The sequence below is a fragment of the Solanum pennellii genome, chromosome 7, assembly GCF_001406875.1.
Source record: "Solanum pennellii chromosome 7, SPENNV200".
Classification (NCBI taxonomy): domain Eukaryota; kingdom Viridiplantae; phylum Streptophyta; class Magnoliopsida; order Solanales; family Solanaceae; genus Solanum; species Solanum pennellii.
In genome coordinates this window covers 2571549-2589863 of record NC_028643.1, presented here as the reverse complement: position 1 = coordinate 2589863, position 18315 = coordinate 2571549, and the positions used below count along the sequence as shown (strand labels likewise).

Sequence of the window (18315 nt, the reverse complement as noted above, 5' to 3'; positions counted from 1 at the left end):
ATTAATCAAATTGACTTTCGATAAGCGCAACATGACAACTAATTCTGGACGAAAGGAGTATCACCACCAACTAATATTGACCTTTTCAAACTATATATTTCTTTCTTCAATTTTTAATTTTTCATTTCATACTTATATAAAGTCAAAATTTGATCAACCCACTAAAGATAATCTAATTAAATGCTAACACGTGCACTAAACAAGCTTAAAACTACAAGATTTTGTAATTAATAAAGTTTGAAAATTAATATTTCTCTAAAGTTTGGCATGTGTGTGAACGGCAGGAAGGAAAATTTCTTATAATTTTTTTAAAAAAATGTTTGGTATAATGTAAAAGAAAAATTATACATAATAATAATAATTATACCTATTCAATAGATATAAAATTATTGGGGTTCTTTTAATGATTTCAGTACCTATAGGACTATTAACAATTTTTTTTTAATTTTTAAGAATAAATATAAAATTTTGATTAAGGTTATTAAGATCAATTGAACTCGTACCGCTCGTAAAAATTTTAATTATACAGTAGACTATAGTACAAAATAACGTTTTACACACTTTTATATTAGCAAAAAAAGCAACTTTGTAACCTATTATATATGAACATATAAACTATTTGCAACTTGATTATCACATAATTAACCAAATTTTTTTATATTTAATTACTCCTACAATATATATCATAAGATTATTTTCTTATTCGTGTATGTTTATTTGATAATTTTTAACTTCAAAATGTTTGAATATCGGGTTAATGAGCTGATTTTGGAGAGTAAAATAGAGGGTAAGGTTGGAGATAATGTACTGAACAACTAAAGCCTACTGTCATGGACTTAGAGTTTCATTAATGCTCTGTGTGATATTCGACAACTTACTTACGAATCTTTTACGATTTAAAAGTTGAGGATGTCATTTTTTTTTTATCAAGATCCAATCGAAAAATCAAATATCTACCCCTAGCTTAATGTGTTTTCGAAAAAATATTTTTTTAAGTATAGCAATTTGTATTTAACTAAGTCGTTTTAAAAATACATTTTTAAATGATAAAACAATAGTTTCCGCTTGACTAAGATTCTAAATAGTGCTTTAGGAGTTTGATCAAGTATCTTTAACTCACTAAAATTTTGACTTGGACTTTTAATTTTTTTAAAAATAATTATTTAATATTTGTAAATTAGAAAAAAAAACTTATTTGAAATAAAATGTTTATATAGTGCTTCAGGAGTATATATCTCAATAATTGACAATACAAAATATAAATAAAATATAAAAATATATGATTAAAAAAACTTGATTGAAATATTGAAATTCTAAAAGATATCTCTTAAATTAAAACGAAAAAGGTAATTTTTTAGTAAGAAAAAAAGAAGAAGCAATTTTAAACTTTTTAGAAGTTTGATTAATATTAAAAAAATAAATATTTGTAGACCTTCAAATGAGGGTTCAAACAAGAAATGCAAAATATAATAGAAGATCTAGTCAAAATATTTTTCTTTAAATAACTTTATAAAAAACTTTTGGAAGATTAAAAATTACTCCTAAGAAAGAAGAAATACTATACTTTAAGTCCCCTATGATTAATACTAATTAATTACATAAGCACGAGAAATTAGACATAATATAAAACTTAATTATTACTTTTTGTCTTCTTCTACCTCAATTTATAAGATGCATTTTAATTAAATACGAAAAGTGTATTATTAAAGAATGACAAAAGTTGCACATCGATGGTTAATGAGATGAGTGGACTCCTTATAAGACTTAGACAATTTTTCTCCTTTTGACCTAACTTTTGAGTGTGAGTTACGCCTAAAACCTAATTTCACATGGTATTAGAGAGCTAAAAACTAATTTTACATGTATTTTTATTAAATATGAAAAAAAGACGTTTAAATTTTTTTCTCTAAATCTTAAATATTTTTTCTATTTGTTTTGAATTTTTTTTTGTTATCTTCTTTAAAGGATTAACGATTGTTATGACTTATGAGTATCTCATTATAATACCCATAATAATTAATTCTTAATATTACATTTTGTAAAATAATTTAATACATTAGTAATTAATATTAAAAAATAATAATAATCTTTTCTTATATGTTATAAATAATAATGTTAAAGTAAAAATGAAAATTTATTTTTATAATAATGGACAAATAAAGAACTTAGAAAACATATTATACTTGTGTGATAATAAAAGTTGTTGATAGGATCCTTCCATTAAATTTTCTTTTGTTTTAATCTTCTAATTAAATAATTTGAGAGTTAGGTATTATACATTGTCACTTTTTAAACGTGCATAGTTTTATCTTATTTTATTTTTAAAATTTATTTATCTAAATAAATAAAATTATAAAATCTTTTATCTTTAGTAGAGTGTATCTTAATATATTTTCTATTTAGGAATCAAATTTCATCTCACAATTTAACGTAATATTCGTTTAATTTGTCTTTTTTTTTTCTTTCTAAAGCATAATCAACACACTATTAATTTCACTGTTATATATTATTTTTGACCGTCTGATAATTCTATGCATCAAAATTTAAATAATATTTTTTTTCAATTCAAAATACTTTTATTTTAGTAAACATCACGTTTATTAAAAAAATTAATAAATATAATATGTTATTTTACTCAATTATCGCTACTTGATAAGCGTATTTTGAAAACTGAATAATCAAAGTAAATAGATACATTTGAAAATATGTATTAATTTTTGCTTTAAATCTTCTAAGTTGATACTTATTTTAGAACCAAGAATATATAAATTTGAATCTTAAATATAAAAATCATTTCTATTAATATCTACTCAATACTAACTTTTGTTGTTGCAATAAATTTAAATTTAATTAAACCTTAATGAACTTACTAAATATAAGATGATATTGAAAAAAAATTAAATATTTGAATGTCTCTGGAATTAGGAGTAAATTTTATTCGAACATCAAACTATGCTCAAATTATTAAAGTTAAAAGTAATATTGACCAGTAAAGTAATTTCATATTCAAAGATTAAAAGTAATAAAAATGGGATGCTCAAATAAATGTGTGGATGTGCTCGCATATGAGATTAAAAATGAAGATATAAACTAAGATAGTAACAAAAAAATTTCGCATTCAAACGTTAAACGTAGCATACTTTCTCTATGTTTAATCGAGTACAAGTATTCAAACATCTTTTGACGAATTAGCTTAAAAGATCTTTTATCAATAATTTTAGATGTCTTTCAATGAGTTTAAGAACTAGGGTTGTTCAAAATGAAAGGATAATTTGAATAATTTTTTTTTATTCTTTTTTAATTATCGATTCTTAATGATTGAAGTTTTTTCTTATCAGATTTATCAATAACTCACTAGTAGATTAAATAATTATATTATATAATTTGGTATATACAATCCCTCATTTAGAAATTAATTTCATACTTCTATTTCAAGTTGTGTCAAACATTCGATTATTCTACAACACAACACTGTTTTCTTTTCAGCAAGATGCAATCTGTCAACTCTTGTACATAGTACCATCTGGTTTGTCACCTCGTATTCTAAGTGTTTCTTTTTGTGTCCAATCTCAATAGTTAAATCAAAACCTAAACTGATAAATCAATATCTTAACTATTCTACATAACGATTCAACATGTCTGCAAACAGATAATCGATAAACTTCAGAATCAAACCCGATTCACACAAAGTTTGATTCTTGAACCACCTACCCCCAAACCCTAACCTCATTTTCAATTTCTTTTTCCAAGTTTTACGCCTTTCAAATTTCAGTCTCTCTCTCTCTGTGCTTCGTGGAAAAAGTCCTCTACTTGTTCAATTGCTCTTCACCTTCTTCCATTTTCCTTCCACTATAAATACCTCACCTTTACCCCCTTCTTCCATTGTCCAATTCCTCTCAAATCTTGAGTTTTTTTTCCACATTTTCAAGAATCAAAGATCAAAAATCAAGAATCTTTCTGTATAGACAACATTGTATTGTATATACCATGTTGTCTTTCACCCCACTTCAATCCAAGCCAACCCCAACTTCCAATTCAAATCGTTTCTCTAATCTCACCAACCCCACTAGCAGTACCAGCCGCCGCCGACATTTCTCTGTCTCTTCTCCGTCACAAGTCAGTCACCACCATGGATGCCGTCGTCTGAGTATCAAAGCTATTGATGCTGCACAGCCTTATGATTATGAAGCATTGGTGTCAAATCAATATGCTCAGTCAGGTAGGCTAAAAATTGCTATAGTGGGGTTTGGTAATTTTGGTCAGTTTCTTGCAAAATCCTTTGTTAGTAAAGGTCATTTTGTGTTGGCTCATTCAAGAACAGATTATTCCCAAATTGCTAATTCTTTAGGGGTTTCTTTTTTTCAAGATCCACATGATCTTTGTGAGCAACACCCTGATGTTATTGTACTTTGTACTTCGATTATTTCAACTGAGACTGTTCTTAGGTCATTACCAATTCAAAGGCTGAAGAGGAACACATTGTTTGTTGATGTTTTATCAGTCAAAGAATTTCCAAAAAATATTTTTCTTCAAGTTTTGCCAACCCATTTTGATATTCTTTGTACTCACCCCATGTTTGGACCTGAAAGTGGTAAGGATAGTTGGAAAGATTTGATCTTTATGTTTGACAAAGTTCGAATTGGTGAAGGGAGATCAAGAACAGCAAGGGTTGACAAGTTTCTTGATATATTTGAGAAAGAAGGGTGTAGGATGGTGCCAATGACATGTGCTGAGCATGATAAGCATGCTGCAGGTTCACAGTTCATTACACATACAATGGGGAGGGTGTTGGAGAAGTTGGGTTTGGAGTCAACTCCTATTAATACTAAAGGGTATGAGACTTTGTTGAATCTGGTGGATAATACTGCTAGTGATAGCTTTGACTTGTATTATGGGCTGTTTATGTACAATAAAAATGCTATGGAGGAGTTGGAAAGACTTGACTTGGCTTTTGAGGCTTTGAAGAAGGAGTTATTCGGGCATTTACATGATTTGTTGAGGAAGCAATTGTTTGGGAAGGCGGAGGAAGCAGGACAGAGGCGTGTCTTATCCAAGTTGCCCAGGAATGGCTATGCGCTGCCAGCCCCTTCATCGGATGCTGTTAAACCTGAGAACAACTGAGGGAATTCTGAATCTTGGTATGTCTGCATTTTTTGTTGGTGACCTCTAGCTTTGGGATACAAAGGATGTATTATTAACACGATATTTAATGTGGCAATTCAATAATAGCAATGTAACTATGCTACAAGGACATGCTCATTCTGTTGTTTATCCTGCTGTTAATGAGAAGATTAAAGAGAAGCACTAGTTCAACCTTGGAGTTGGGGTTAGGTGTTGAGTTGTAAGATCATCAAAAGAACTATATTTTGACCTGTAACTTCGTCCTTTTGATATTTTAGCAACTTTTGTGGTAGGAGAGTGACTTTTGATGTGATTACATTTCAGATGTTGAAGAATGTAGTTTAGGATGGAAATTCAGTTAACAGTTATCTATTTGTTGCTGGATAAGCTATTCTGTATCTCATGTATTTATGTTTCAAGAGGTGAGTTATGTGTTAGCTTATTTCTTCTGAAGAGAGTTATATTGCTTAGACATAATATGTGAACATGAAATCTTATGCTTTAAGCATGAAGTTTTTCTGTTAGTCATATACATTTGATGTACAATACTTGATTACCATGATGTTCTCTTATATCGAATGAGTTTCCATATGGCATTGTTTTCTGCACATACTAGTCAACATTATGCATACACAAGTCTGGAGCACTATTTGGCAATTCGACATCCTTGTGGATGTAAGAGAATGTTGGACTAAATAGTTAACAATGATGAACCATTGTTATGGTGATTAGTGTCCAAGCTCATTGAGGGAAAAGAAAAAGGAGTTCTGGTTTTGCATCCTTTTTCTTTGCTAGTAAAATGATTTAGTCTTTGGGGGAGCAAAGAGAAGAGAAGATGTATCAATATCTTCATAATTTGATGCTTACAAATGAAGTTCAGGCTCAAATTCCTGCGGATTAGTTATTTCTTTCCGTCTACCTAATCCTTGGGAACAGTCGAGCTGTGTGCAAGCTGTTTTAGACATCACTATCATTAAAAAAACTTGATGCATACAACTGCCACAACTAATTTATACTTATCAAATACAAACACTCCTGCATTCCTTTAAATATGATATCCAAATAACACACAGAATTTCAATCATTCCATGCATTCTCCATGTGACATCTCTCTTGACTAAAGTTTGTTGATTTGTTCCTAAAATATTTATATCTGAAAATAAAACATTGCAGCAAGCATCTCATATAGTTAATAGATGCTTTCTTTCCTAATGAGAGCAGAGTGGAAAAGCTGATCTACTCTTGAACCAGGTGTTTACTCTTTCTCAACTGAAAAAATAATGCTAAAACTAAAAGCTTTCTAGATTCATATTGGCAGCAAATAATGAGATAGCATGCTTCTGGTAGTTGCTGCATGATGCTTTATTTCTTCATTTGTTGGTTTCTCAACAAAAAAGATCAAAAGGTGATTTAATGAAATAGTTGTCTATCGTTTTGTCGTAACATATACCTGTTCATTTCCTTTTTAAGCTTCGAGATTACCTTTTATCTTCTTCAAATTGTTGGAGGCAATTGTATAACACTTGTCAATGATCTAGTAGATGATACTGAGATCTATTTCTTCATTTACAATAACATAGCCTATGATACTTATCAATGATAATTGTTAGAGGCAATCTTATGATACTTGTCAATGATCTAAGCTTTATCTTTAGGCATTTAGTTATAGTTCCTGAGTTGATATGTCAATATTTGTTTTGTCAGCTATAGAGAACTTAATGTTGTTCATCTCACATTTCATACAGAGTCCAAATCTCATTTTTCCTGAAAAATTGGCGAGTAGCAATTAGGGATACCATTAGATGTCATTACTTAATGGATACTCTCATTTGACTTCACTAAATGTATTATGTTTACATCAGGTAAAGTTATGTATATAATAGTGAATATGCAAGAAAATGTTGCATCTGTTGCATGTGACTTTGAACTGGCACATGTTCCAGATTGGAATCTTTACCAGAACACTGTCACTCCAAAATGCATGTGCAGGTATGTTTTTTTGTTTTGTTTCCTTAATTCTTAAATCACACAGAAAAGAACAAGGAAAAAAAATGGTATACCTTGTCTTGAGGGAATTTTTTGTAACTACAACAAGATAATATGATAATCGAAGTACAAGAGACAACATATAGTAACTGAAATCAAAGGACAAGAAACTGTAGGAGCAATACTACTTCTAGCTCCCTAAACTGACTGTTGCCCAATGTGTGCCCCTTGTTGAAAAGGTCACTGAGAGACTGAGATGTTGGTCTGCAAAACTTCTTTCATATGCAGGCAGACTTCAACTTACAGAGTCTTTGGAGTTCAGACTTGTTGGGCCCAGGTTTTCGTACTACCTAAGAGGATCATGAAGCTGATCATGGTATATGTAGAACCTTCGTATGGACTAGTGATGTTGTGGTATCTAAAAGAGCCCTTGTGTTCCAGAAAATCTGTCTTCCCAAAGCAGCAGGGGGCTAAAGGTCAGACATCTGATCTCTTGGAACATAGCTGCAATCCTGAAACATTTGTGGGTTATAGCAGAAACACTGTTCCTTGTGTGTCTGGCAGAGCAAAGGAGGCTTGCTACTGTTGTTAGGTTGCTGAACTTTGCTATGCAGGTGCCCGCTTCTTGTGTGTATTGTGACATGGCTGATGAGACACTGGACCATCTCTTTTTCTCCTGCTCTGTCACTGCACCATTTTGGCAAAGATTAGGCATGAGTAGGTGTTCATAGAGCTACTGGTGGCTGAGCTGAAGTGGTGCAGTGGATAGGCAATTGGGCTAAAAAGATGGATGGAACTGGTGCTATTCTGAGCTGCATCTTTCCTATGCTTGTAGCCACTATTTGGAGGGACAGAAACAGAATCAGGTTTCAAGAAGTAATTACAATGTTGACAGGATTTGTAGGGAGATTATTCACATTAGAGGGACTGAGCTCAAGCACTGTCAAGTAGGGAGATTGCCATCCATATTTACATTAGAGGGTCTGAGCTCAAGCACTGTCAAGCTGTCCTTGGCCATCTCGGTATGATTCCCTGATTGCTGTGAAGAAATACGTAGTTGCAGTGCAGGCAGAAACTATTGGTTGTTCCTTACTACATTTGATGTTTCTTGTTTTGGTGCTATAGTTAGGCTTCATGTAATGTTGAATCTTGTTCTATGACTACTAATATGGATGGATAAGTTTTGAAATGACCATTTTGACCTTGATGGAGCGGAATGGATACCGAGAATTCATATAGTAAAATTCCGATTGGTTGGCATTGAGGCGCGATTGATTGATTGATTCATACAGGAAGCTGTCCCAGGTTGATGTTCTCTAAGTTTCCAAGATAGTAATGTTATAATCTTGATATAAAACTATGCAAAGTATAGTTATAACAAACAAGGAACTTGTTATGAAAAGAATAGAATTTTAATTTTTAAGTTTAGTTATCGGAATTTGAGACCTCTGATTGAGAATAACGTGACCATATTATCTTATCTTTGTGCAACAAGTCTAATTATCAAATCTATGATAACGAATGAAAAAATAATTTTTTTAAAAGGGGAATATTCCAAAAACTGAACCATAGGTTAAATTTATGCAAATTATTCATCTAATCAGAATATTCCACGTGGCATTGAGAAGATCCAACAAATGAGATTTCCTCATTAATTTGGGGCCTCTAATTATTCAACTCCGTGGCAATTTCAAGTCCTCACTCAAATAGAAAAATGGAAAAGTTGAAAAAAAAAATTGAAAAAAAATAAATAAAAAATTGGTAGAAGCAAAATTCACCAATTAAATTGGAAATTGAGAAAATCCCTCTTTCTTGATTGATCTATATTTCAGAAATGTTACAGTGTTAAAGCAATAAAGCTATAATCTTTGGAATTTCTTGAAGGACCCAACAATGGCTAAACTCACAGTAAGAGCAGAAGACAGTAGTTTCTACCATTTTCCTCACTATGGGAACCATAAAGTTTCAATCTTTAGTAGTTCTTTAAGACCCCAAAGGTTGAATCTTTTAGCCCAGAAGCATATTTTGAAGTTGAGAATTTCTTGTAGCATCACAGAGAGGCAAAAAGAAGAAGCTGCAGAAAAGCAGAGAATAGTTAAAGGGTTGAAGTTGAATGGTGAGGTGGGGAAGAATGGGGGATTGATATCAACTTCTGAGGATGAGTTGGGTGAAGCTGAAAATGAGGATAAAGAAGTTGGTTTTGAATGGGGTTGGCCACCATGGAAGAATTTACCTCAGAGATATAAGCTTATTGGAACTACTTCTCTTGCCTTTGTTGTATGTAACATGGATAAGGTAATTGAGTTATTTTCATGTAACATATTGCGAGGTTTTAGGGGTCGTTTGATAGCTGGTCAGAGTTAAGTATGTATTAGTAATACAGAAATTTGCGAGGGAATTCATGTATTATTTTATTCAGGTAGTAGTTATGCAGCTTTTATTAGTATTATCAACTTATAACTCATAATTGATGGACTGATGGGTTTTTGGTAAGTTGATTTCAGAATTTGCTCTTGCTGAGAGCTTTCCATTATGTTGTCAGTGCAAAAGTTAATTTCGTTTAACTTCATCGTAAGAGCTAGAAAATTGGTATTTAAATCGACTTCTAATTGACAGTTGGGATTATTAATTGAGAAAGGGATCTTCTGCTAAACTGAATTACAAAAATTCTTGCCTAGACCTTACATATGGGGAGTGCATGGATATGGACACATGTTTCTTTCGGGTATCTCCTGAGGCCTGAAAGTTTGTTAGTCAACTTTTGGGTAGCTCAAGTTGTGGTGCAACCTTGAAGTATCATGACATATGTATGGCATGCGAAATAGCAACGTCAAAGTTATCACTTCTGATCTTTGACTAAAGCTCTCGTAAAGTTAGTACAGATTATAGGGATGTAAGTAGCAAATAGGGCAGATTACCGTGACATTGGTACTTGAGTTATCACTATCTATATTTCCCTAGATGGTGAATTCTTCCTTCCTTTGCATATTTGGTGGCCCCATGCACTTCTTACATCTCCCATTGGTGGTAGAATGCAGAGTATAATACATCTCACTAATGTAACAACATTAATTCAATGTGCATTAGAAAATGCAATATGGAAATTCTGGAACAACACATGCTTCTTTTTTGGTGCTCTTGTTTTTTATTGGTACTGGTTAGCTTCTTCCATGTATCTGGAATTAAATACAACATAACAGGAAAAAAAAGGTTTCATTCAAGGTTAGAGGTTGCTTTTAGCATCTCTCTTGTAGGCTCTAGAGGAACTTCTTATGGACCAGGGCGTAGAATGTAATCATGCAAATTGACATAACAAGCATTACTTTTTTTTGTTTCTTTTAAAGTTTTCTTTTTTACATTAATTGAAGTTTGATAATTTCATTTGTGCTGATGTTTATTTTACTGATAGGTCAATTTGAGTGTTGCCATCATTCCAATGTCGCATCAATTCGGGTGGAATTCATCAGTAGCTGGATTGGTCCAGTCATCTTTCTTTTGGGGTTATGCATTAAGTCAATTGCCAGGCGGATGGCTTTCGAAGATATTTGGTGGGAGGTAAGTTTTAGGATTGTCATGTTTCTGGTGTTGTGCGGTAGATAAGAATCATCCTAGTTTCTGATTGTTGGATAGAAGTCATGTATCTATATTGTATATATCCTTTTTACAACTGGTGCTATAGTTCATAGAGTCACTATATTTCTTTTAGCTTTAAAATGCTGGATCCCTCTCTTTGTTTATGGTATCCTGAATAGATTGGATTGTTTATATGGAGTGCAATCCTTATCCTAACTGTTCAATCTTGAAATTCATCATTTCTGACCAAACAATTTTTTGTGAAGAAACAATCCCGTGATTCAGCAAATGAAACTTTGTTCATTAGAAGCCATCAACTTTACAAAAGATCTTCCAAAACAACAGGGGAGATAGAGCATGCCAAGCATCACTTCATCATTCATCATGCTTATTTGATTTTTATTTTGTTTGCAGTCGAGTTCTTGAAGTTGGAGTACTAGTCTGGTCTCTGGCAACAATGTTAGTTCCCTATCTTGCAGGGTTTATGCCTGCACTCATCTTTTCAAGGATCTTGGTAATTCGGTCTTTGACTTTTCCTAGGATATTTACGAACTTAAACACTGTATTTGTATCTATGTTCACCAAAGAAGTATTGTTGGTTGTTTTGCCTTGCTCTGTGTGTCCCAAAAACTGATGCTACCTCGGAATTACTAATGCATTCTTCTTCCTAGACTTATCATTTCATATTTATTGTTTTCCCAAGTGTAGGTTGGGATAGGAGAAGGAGTTTCACCATCAGCTGCCACTGATCTGATTGCCAGGTATGCCTGAACTGAATAATTACTCAGACACATCAATCTGGATGATGGTTTATTATCTTACACCTGCTTTGGCATGCACCAAGTCACCCCTTTACTAAGGAAAACTGGTTATCTTTCAGCTAATGCGTCAAAAAAGTTTCTCTATGTTTCTTGTTGTATCTTTTTGTCAAATATAAGGTATTAAATGTTATTTTCTTAAAATATATTGTGCCTCTGAATCGTACTCTGAAACATGATCAGTTTGTATGTCAGTGGGTTCAACTAGTTGGGGTAGCTGAGACAATGATAGTCAAATGTCAATTCATTTTCGTAAAGCGCTATATATTACACAATAGTATATTTAGAATGTGAAGAAAATTTTGAGATACAAATTATAGATTGTGTCTCAGATGGCTCAGAGTCTGAAATTTTAAAGGCAATACTCTAATGCTTATCCAGTTATGTTTTTAGTCGTTAACATGTCTTCTCGTACAACTTCAATATCTTTTATCATATATTTCATTTACCATGTTTTGTTTTGTATTATCTAAGAATGTATCCAATTATGTTATTAACATCATCTTTTCTTGCATCATTTATTCTTTAGTGTATAGATTTCATTTATCATGTTTATTTTGTCACTAAATATTGTTTACAGGACAATACCATTGGAGGAACGTTCTCGGGCAGTATCATTTGTTTTTGGTGGCTTGAGTTTTGGAAGTGTTACTGGGTATATTTCATTTTAAAGTTAATTATTGGTTATGATCACCAATATATTTAAAGATCTTATATTTATTTCTATCTGTTAAGTGCATATGTCGTTCCGTGTAAGATTAACATTAGACTTCAGGTGCGGAACTTAGTTTCTAGACTTCAGCTTGTCAAACACATACCAAAGAGTTGATGCCTTTCATCAATGTAGACATGCTTACTAGCAACCTTCCTTAGCTCCTTGTCTACCTTTGTTTTAGAACTTAAAACCTCTATCTCATTGCCATTGGTATGTCCATGTGTAGATTTTTCCTTTACTTTCTTCATTAACTTAGACGGCTATGCTCAACTCTTTTTGTTCTGTGAAAGATGGGACATAATGGAAGAAATTCACGTAGGCGATACCAATTAGTAGGGAATATGTTCTAGCCATGTTAGTACGTTAATTTTAGGTCCTATACTTTCTAGGAATTTTTAAACACTATCAGTCATACTTGAGATTCTTTTGATTGACAACGATTATTATGGGTCATGTTGATTTCTATGTCAATAGAAAATATAAAAAACTTCTATTACTTTTTTATTTTGTACACTGTTAGCTGAGATGAATTCAAATAAACATGGTCAGCGTGGATTCATATAGAGACCCCAACTTGTTTGAGATTGAGGCATTGTTGTTGTTGTTGTTGTTGTTAAGAAACTCCATAGATATTGAAGATGGAACATAATATCTCAAAACAGTCTGGGTTGATAACCTAACTTCAGACACACAGTTGTATCATCTACTCACTTTCGTTTTCACATTTTCGTTTTAGGCCAGTAAAATGTTCAGCTTAGTAGAGAAAGACTTACATTTTTCCTCCGGGCCAGGACATCACAGACAACCTAGGTTTATCATGTCAGACAATTCTCCAATCTAGGTGGTATTTACTTCCAATTTGTGAGATTTAATCAGTATCAGTGATCAATATGACAGTCAGCTGCAAGACGTCATACCTCTATTGTATTATTTTAGGGAAAATCATTGCCTTCTGTTTGACTTGATCTCTATTAGTTTCTCCTAAGGGCTTAACTTCTAATTAGAGATGTGACACTATACCTAATTATCTCTGAGGATTTCAGCAGCAATAAATTATGGGCATAATACATAAATATGCCCTTTAACTTGGCTTCGAATCACATTTATGCCCTTCAACTTTGGGTGTGCACAAGTAGACGCTTAAACTTGTATAAAGTTGAACAAATAGACACACATGTCCTACATATTATTTTATGTCTTACGTGTATTGTGCTGTTGAACTCATGTGTTTATTTATGTAAAAGTTGGATAGTTAAAGTGTCTGTTTGTGCATTATGATAATTGGAGGTCAAAGTTAAAATTTGAAGCCAAGTTTAGGGTTTAATATATGTATTATATGCTTCAATTATCACATGAGCTGTAAAACATTTCCCTATTTAAGCAGGTAGGCGTCTTGCTTTTACTTTTTATGTTCTTAATAACTGCAGAAAGTGCAAAACATATCAAGGAAAAGGTGCTAAAGCAAATAAGTGGCCAATGGTTTAGATTCTGAAGTTTGTAAGAAAACCTGCACTATATCTAACAAATTTTCAGTAGAAATTCAACGTCATGTTTATGTTAAACCCATTTTTACTTCAATACCAGATATACTTAAGCATGGTTAAGATTCTTCTATTGAAGTAGATTGGTGATGGTCTAAAGTTTTCTGAATTTGCAGACTTCTATTGGCTCCTCCGCTGATCCAGAACTATGGCTGGGAGTCTGTGTTTTACTTGTTTGGCTTTCTAGGCATAGCTTGGTAAGTTGGCCTCCCTTCTTCCTCCTTCCCTAAATCTTTGACAACCTATTTTTATGTGCTACCTATTTGTTGTTGTCATCCCCGTCTTTTTGAGACACCACTTACAGAATGTTGCTACTTTTAGTTGAAGTTTTCCTTTCCTCTTTTTGTTAATCCAAAGCTCCAAAGATGTTGAAGATAATTTTCCTTCCTTTTAGTATGCTTTGATTTTTTTGGTTTCTGGTTTCCATCTGGAGCATTATTCTGTTGTTGTTACTGTTCCACTTTTGTGTATGCTTTGTAATGATTTCTATATTAGTTTCATGCCTAATTTACTTCTTATTTCATCTTTTAAAATTCTTTTGCTATGCGTTATTTGAGCCGAGGGTCTTTTGGAAATAGCTCTCTACCTCCACAAGTAAGGTCTGCGTACATTCTATCCACCCAGACCCCCACCTTGTGGGATTACACTGTCTATGTTGTTGGTTTTCATTTTGAGAAGAAATTACCTTTTGAGTTGCATTATCCCTAACTTAGTTATTTACACATTAGCACATATAAACCAATACTAACTTGATGTGGCTATCTTTGCATATTTCAGGTTTTCGGGATTTCAATTGGTTAAAGAAGATCGGCCCTGGTCTTTCACAGAACCCATGTCGTGTGAGTAGAGTTTCTTGTTTCCACCGCCTTGTTGACATTGTGGTAAAATCTGATCTAGTCGAGTACTGACAGTATTAACTATTTAACTTAGACTTTTTCTGCTTTTGTATTGCTTTGAACTGTGTTTCTAATTGCGCAAGAAATATGTTTTGCACATTTACAGGGCCACCGTCTTTTTCCAGAAATAAATCATTGGGAGAGTTGGGCACCTCTCTAAAGGTATGTGTACAGAGTTGATTAGATTTCTTTTGGCTGTCAGAACACAAATTATAATAGAGAGGTTATACTAAATGTAACATTAAGTAGAACTGGAATAATCTTTGAAACTCTGGAGTCCCCGCAAGCTCTTGGTGGTGCTATTTTTTTCAGTGTTCAATGGTGTAACAATGTCAGGCTCTAATTTTTGCAATGACTTCATTTTGTCCAGAAAAAAAAACTTATTTTTGGTTTATAGGGCATTAATATTGACGCTTTTACCAATTGAGCCTTAATTGTAGGATGTGCCATGGAAGGCATTTTTTAGAAGCAAGGCTGTATGGGCGATGATATATACACATTTCTGTGGGAGTTGGGGCCACTATACTTGCTTATCTTGGCTTCCTACCTATTTCAGGTAAATGTTGCCATAATTGAGCTTAGTCTTACAAGTTTTTCTTGGTAATGTTTCAGTTTTCTTGTTGTGACGTAAATGCCATGGTTCATAAATGACAAATATTGAGACTGTGTGGTTTGAGTGAAAATGATAAAAGACAAGGTACGACAATAACTGTACAATAGATGCTATAAATTGGATGTTGCAGATGTCAGTTTAACCGGTCTGCGTATCAGCTTCGAAGTCCAGTTAACATTACCTACTTAGAAAGCTTACAGAGAACAAAGCTGAAAGAGAAAAATTGAAAGTAAGGGAAGTAAACCTTCAACATGTAATATTTTCTTGAAATCTTAGTAATTTTTACGTGTATATCCATATCTGTCGAAAATAGTGGGTTTGGTCGAACCCGTTGTTTACATGCTCCATTCACCACTGCACAGCCATGGACCCGTGGTAGTGTCACATCCTACTTGTAATTGTTAAATTACTTTAACTCGTCTCCTATTGTGAGACATATATCGGCTGCATTTACATTTTTATTTTAAAGGAAATATTTTGTGTTTTGTAAAGCTTGAATTTCCCATTTGCATCCCCTGCAGTGAGGAGCTGAACCTTAATCTGACAGAAGCGGCATGGGTATGTCTACTGTATCTTTGCTTCCCATGTGTAGTTGCTCTCCTCGTATTCACGTGTCTGTCTATCTACTCTCTTTTGTCATTTTGTTTCCTGTAACAATGCCTCGGCTAACTTAACGTCTTTTTGATGCCCTTTTACTGAAACAACTTACTTCATCAAGAAGGCGAAAATTTAACATGAAACAGCTATCTTATGTAATTTCCTACAGAGATAACCATTTACTTTTAGCAAGTTCCTGCCAAATCTAATCAATGTTAGACTTGATTTATCATGACCGTTTATGCAACTAACGATATCCTTACAATTGTTTAACTTACATTTCAGGTCTCAGTTGGCCCTCCATTAGCTTCAATTCTTGTTACCAGTGTTGCATCACAATTTGCTGATAGCTTGATCTCCAAAGGGGTTGACACCTCACTGGTACTTGGACTTCTTATTTCCTCTATTCCCGGAATGTTATTTTCTGGTCTAACCTTATTTTTTCATGTCTCTTAATATCGTTCATAATATAAAACATGAGGATTAGAGAACATGTTTGGATCATACCTTCTCTACATTTTTAATAATCCTTCCAACAAGAGTAGATAATGTTCGACATGCTTGAAACACGTGAGATCTTTTTGATTGTACGAGAACAAAATGCGTTCCTTGTAATTGGAAGTCACACTCTTTATGTTGCTCGGATGCTCCACCCTCCCAGACCCACTTTTGGGATTGCACTGGGTTTGTTGTTGTAGTTTTTCTAAATTTTTGTTTCAAGGAAGCTGCATGCCTTAGGATGAAAACAACAATTTTTTCTTAGTGCTCGTAGTAATGATAACTTTCATGAGGACTCTTCAAAAGTCAAATGGTATAACAATATTTTAAATGGAGGGTATATTGGCTGTGAGCCTTGGAGCAACGGTAAAGTTGTTCCATGTGAGCTATAGGTCAAAGGCTTGAGCTGTGGAATCAGCCACCAATATTTGCATCAGGGTAGGCTGCCACATTACATCCCCTTGGTGTGTGGCCCTTCCCCTGCGTGAGCACGGGATACTATGTGCATTGGGCTATCCTTTTTATGGATGGTATCACCTTAATATGTTAGATTGGTCTCCTTTCAAAGTTCAATTCTTTTTATCACCTTTCGCTTGTTATTGTTTCTTATCACTTGGAATTTACTAAGATCACAATGAAGATTGAAATAACTTGACAAAAAGGATACTCACTCTTTGTTACTCATCTGAACTAACAGGTGAGGAAAATTTGTCAAACAATAGCCTTTTTATCGCCGGCTACCTGTATGATTCTTTCTTCGTTGGACTTTGGTTTGCCTCCGTGGGAAGTAGTAACAATCCTCACCGGTGGTTTAGCCCTTTCAAGTTTTGCTTTATCAGGTATTCTTGTTAAATTGCTTTCTGTCTCAATAGTTTTCAACTAATTATTAAAGATGCACTTCTTCCCCAATCTGCTGCTATCAAATAATCTCTTCATTTTTTCCATTTTTGCAGGCCTATATTGCACCCATCAAGACATCTCACCTGAATATGCAAGCATTCTTCTGGTATGTATGATAGAAGGCCTGCATTTGTTTTACACATCGGTGTTCATGTTTCTCGATGCAACACAATTACAAAGACAAAACATGAAAAGTTCTATGCTGCTAAGTGCTAAGTATCTATCTCTTAATATTCTGTGTGTCGAAACTTGGAGTTTGTTAGTAAGGTGTTGCTTAGCTAGTTTCCATGAGACGTAGACTGATAATCCGAGTGATGACTATTATTCTGATGTCTTTCGTTCAAATTCAAGTCTAGATTATGTTGGTTCCCGCTTTGAGAAACTGTACATGCAGGGCATTACCAACACTGTTGGTGCAGTTCCTGGAATTGTAGGCGTTGCTCTAACTGGTTATCTTCTTGATTCAACTCACTCATGGAGTGTAAGCTACCTCACTTTCCTCCATAATGCCCTTACACGCCTCGTGCACCTGAAGATCAGTTCATAACTAACTCTTACAACTTGTTCTTGTGCAGATTTCTTTGTTTGCACCATCGATTTTCTTCTACCTCACTGGAACCATCGTGTGGCTGGCATTCGCGAGCAGTAAGCCACAGAGCTTCTCAGAGGGAGATTGACTGACCTTATTATTCAGCGTCGAGTCAATCAGCTAGCATTCATATATACTAACAGTTTTCAACACAACATTTTGTGTTCTAACCCAAAGTTTCTTCTTGTTTTTGGTATGTATAATAATCAGGACTGATAGGACTTTTGCAACTTTAGTGAGGAGTTCCCTACATTATGTAATGTATTTTTTGTTTGATAAGTTACATAATGTAACTTTTTCAGATTGTAGTTATGATATACTTAGCAGATGTATATTGAAGATCATTAATACTTGTGGTTTTGTCCATACACATACATATTAATGCAATGAATTACATACATTGTAATTCTGTTCTTCTATTTGTTTAAGATTTACTGTTTAGAAGAAGTTGAAGCAGAATAGATATGC

At 33.4% G+C, this 18315-nt stretch overlaps 2 protein-coding genes across 2 annotated transcripts; both read left to right on the top strand.

Moving 5' to 3' along the window:
• Positions 1-3987: 3987 nt before the first annotated feature.
• Positions 3988-5121, top strand: LOC107026479 (arogenate dehydrogenase 2, chloroplastic-like). The gene has a single exon (NM_001323448.1). The coding sequence runs from the start codon at positions 3988-3990 to the stop codon at positions 5119-5121; it is 1134 nt and encodes a 377-aa protein (NP_001310377.1).
• Positions 5122-8800: 3679 nt separating this feature from the next.
• LOC107025867 (probable anion transporter 6, chloroplastic) lies at positions 8801-18241 on the top strand. Its single transcript, XM_015226641.2, has 15 exons — positions 8801-9402; positions 10517-10662; positions 11095-11194; positions 11389-11441; positions 12079-12153; positions 13871-13951; positions 14532-14593; positions 14757-14812; positions 15091-15206; positions 15785-15821; positions 16146-16241; positions 17056-17197; positions 17312-17364; positions 17653-17739; positions 17834-18241. Exons 1-15 carry the CDS (start codon positions 9001-9003, stop codon positions 17933-17935), a joined length of 1608 nt encoding a protein of 535 aa, XP_015082127.1. The 5' UTR covers positions 8801-9000; the 3' UTR covers positions 17936-18241.
• Positions 18242-18315: the final 74 nt, after the last annotated feature.

Bases quoted from the DNA above. Each gene is read 5' to 3' on its own strand.
- LOC107026479 (NM_001323448.1), top strand. From the start codon at position 3,988: ATGTTGTCTTTCACCCCACTTCAATCCAAGCCAACCCCAACTTCCAAT.
- LOC107025867 (XM_015226641.2), top strand. From the start codon at position 9,001: ATGGCTAAACTCACAGTAAGAGCAGAAGACAGTAGTTTCTACCATTTT. The intron at 17,198-17,311 runs GTATTCTTGTTA...CCATTTTTGCAG, and splicing joins TTCAAGTTTTGCTTTATCAG to GCCTATATTGCACCCATCAA. The intron at 17,740-17,833 runs GTAAGCTACCTC...GTTCTTGTGCAG, and splicing joins ATTCAACTCACTCATGGAGT to ATTTCTTTGTTTGCACCATC.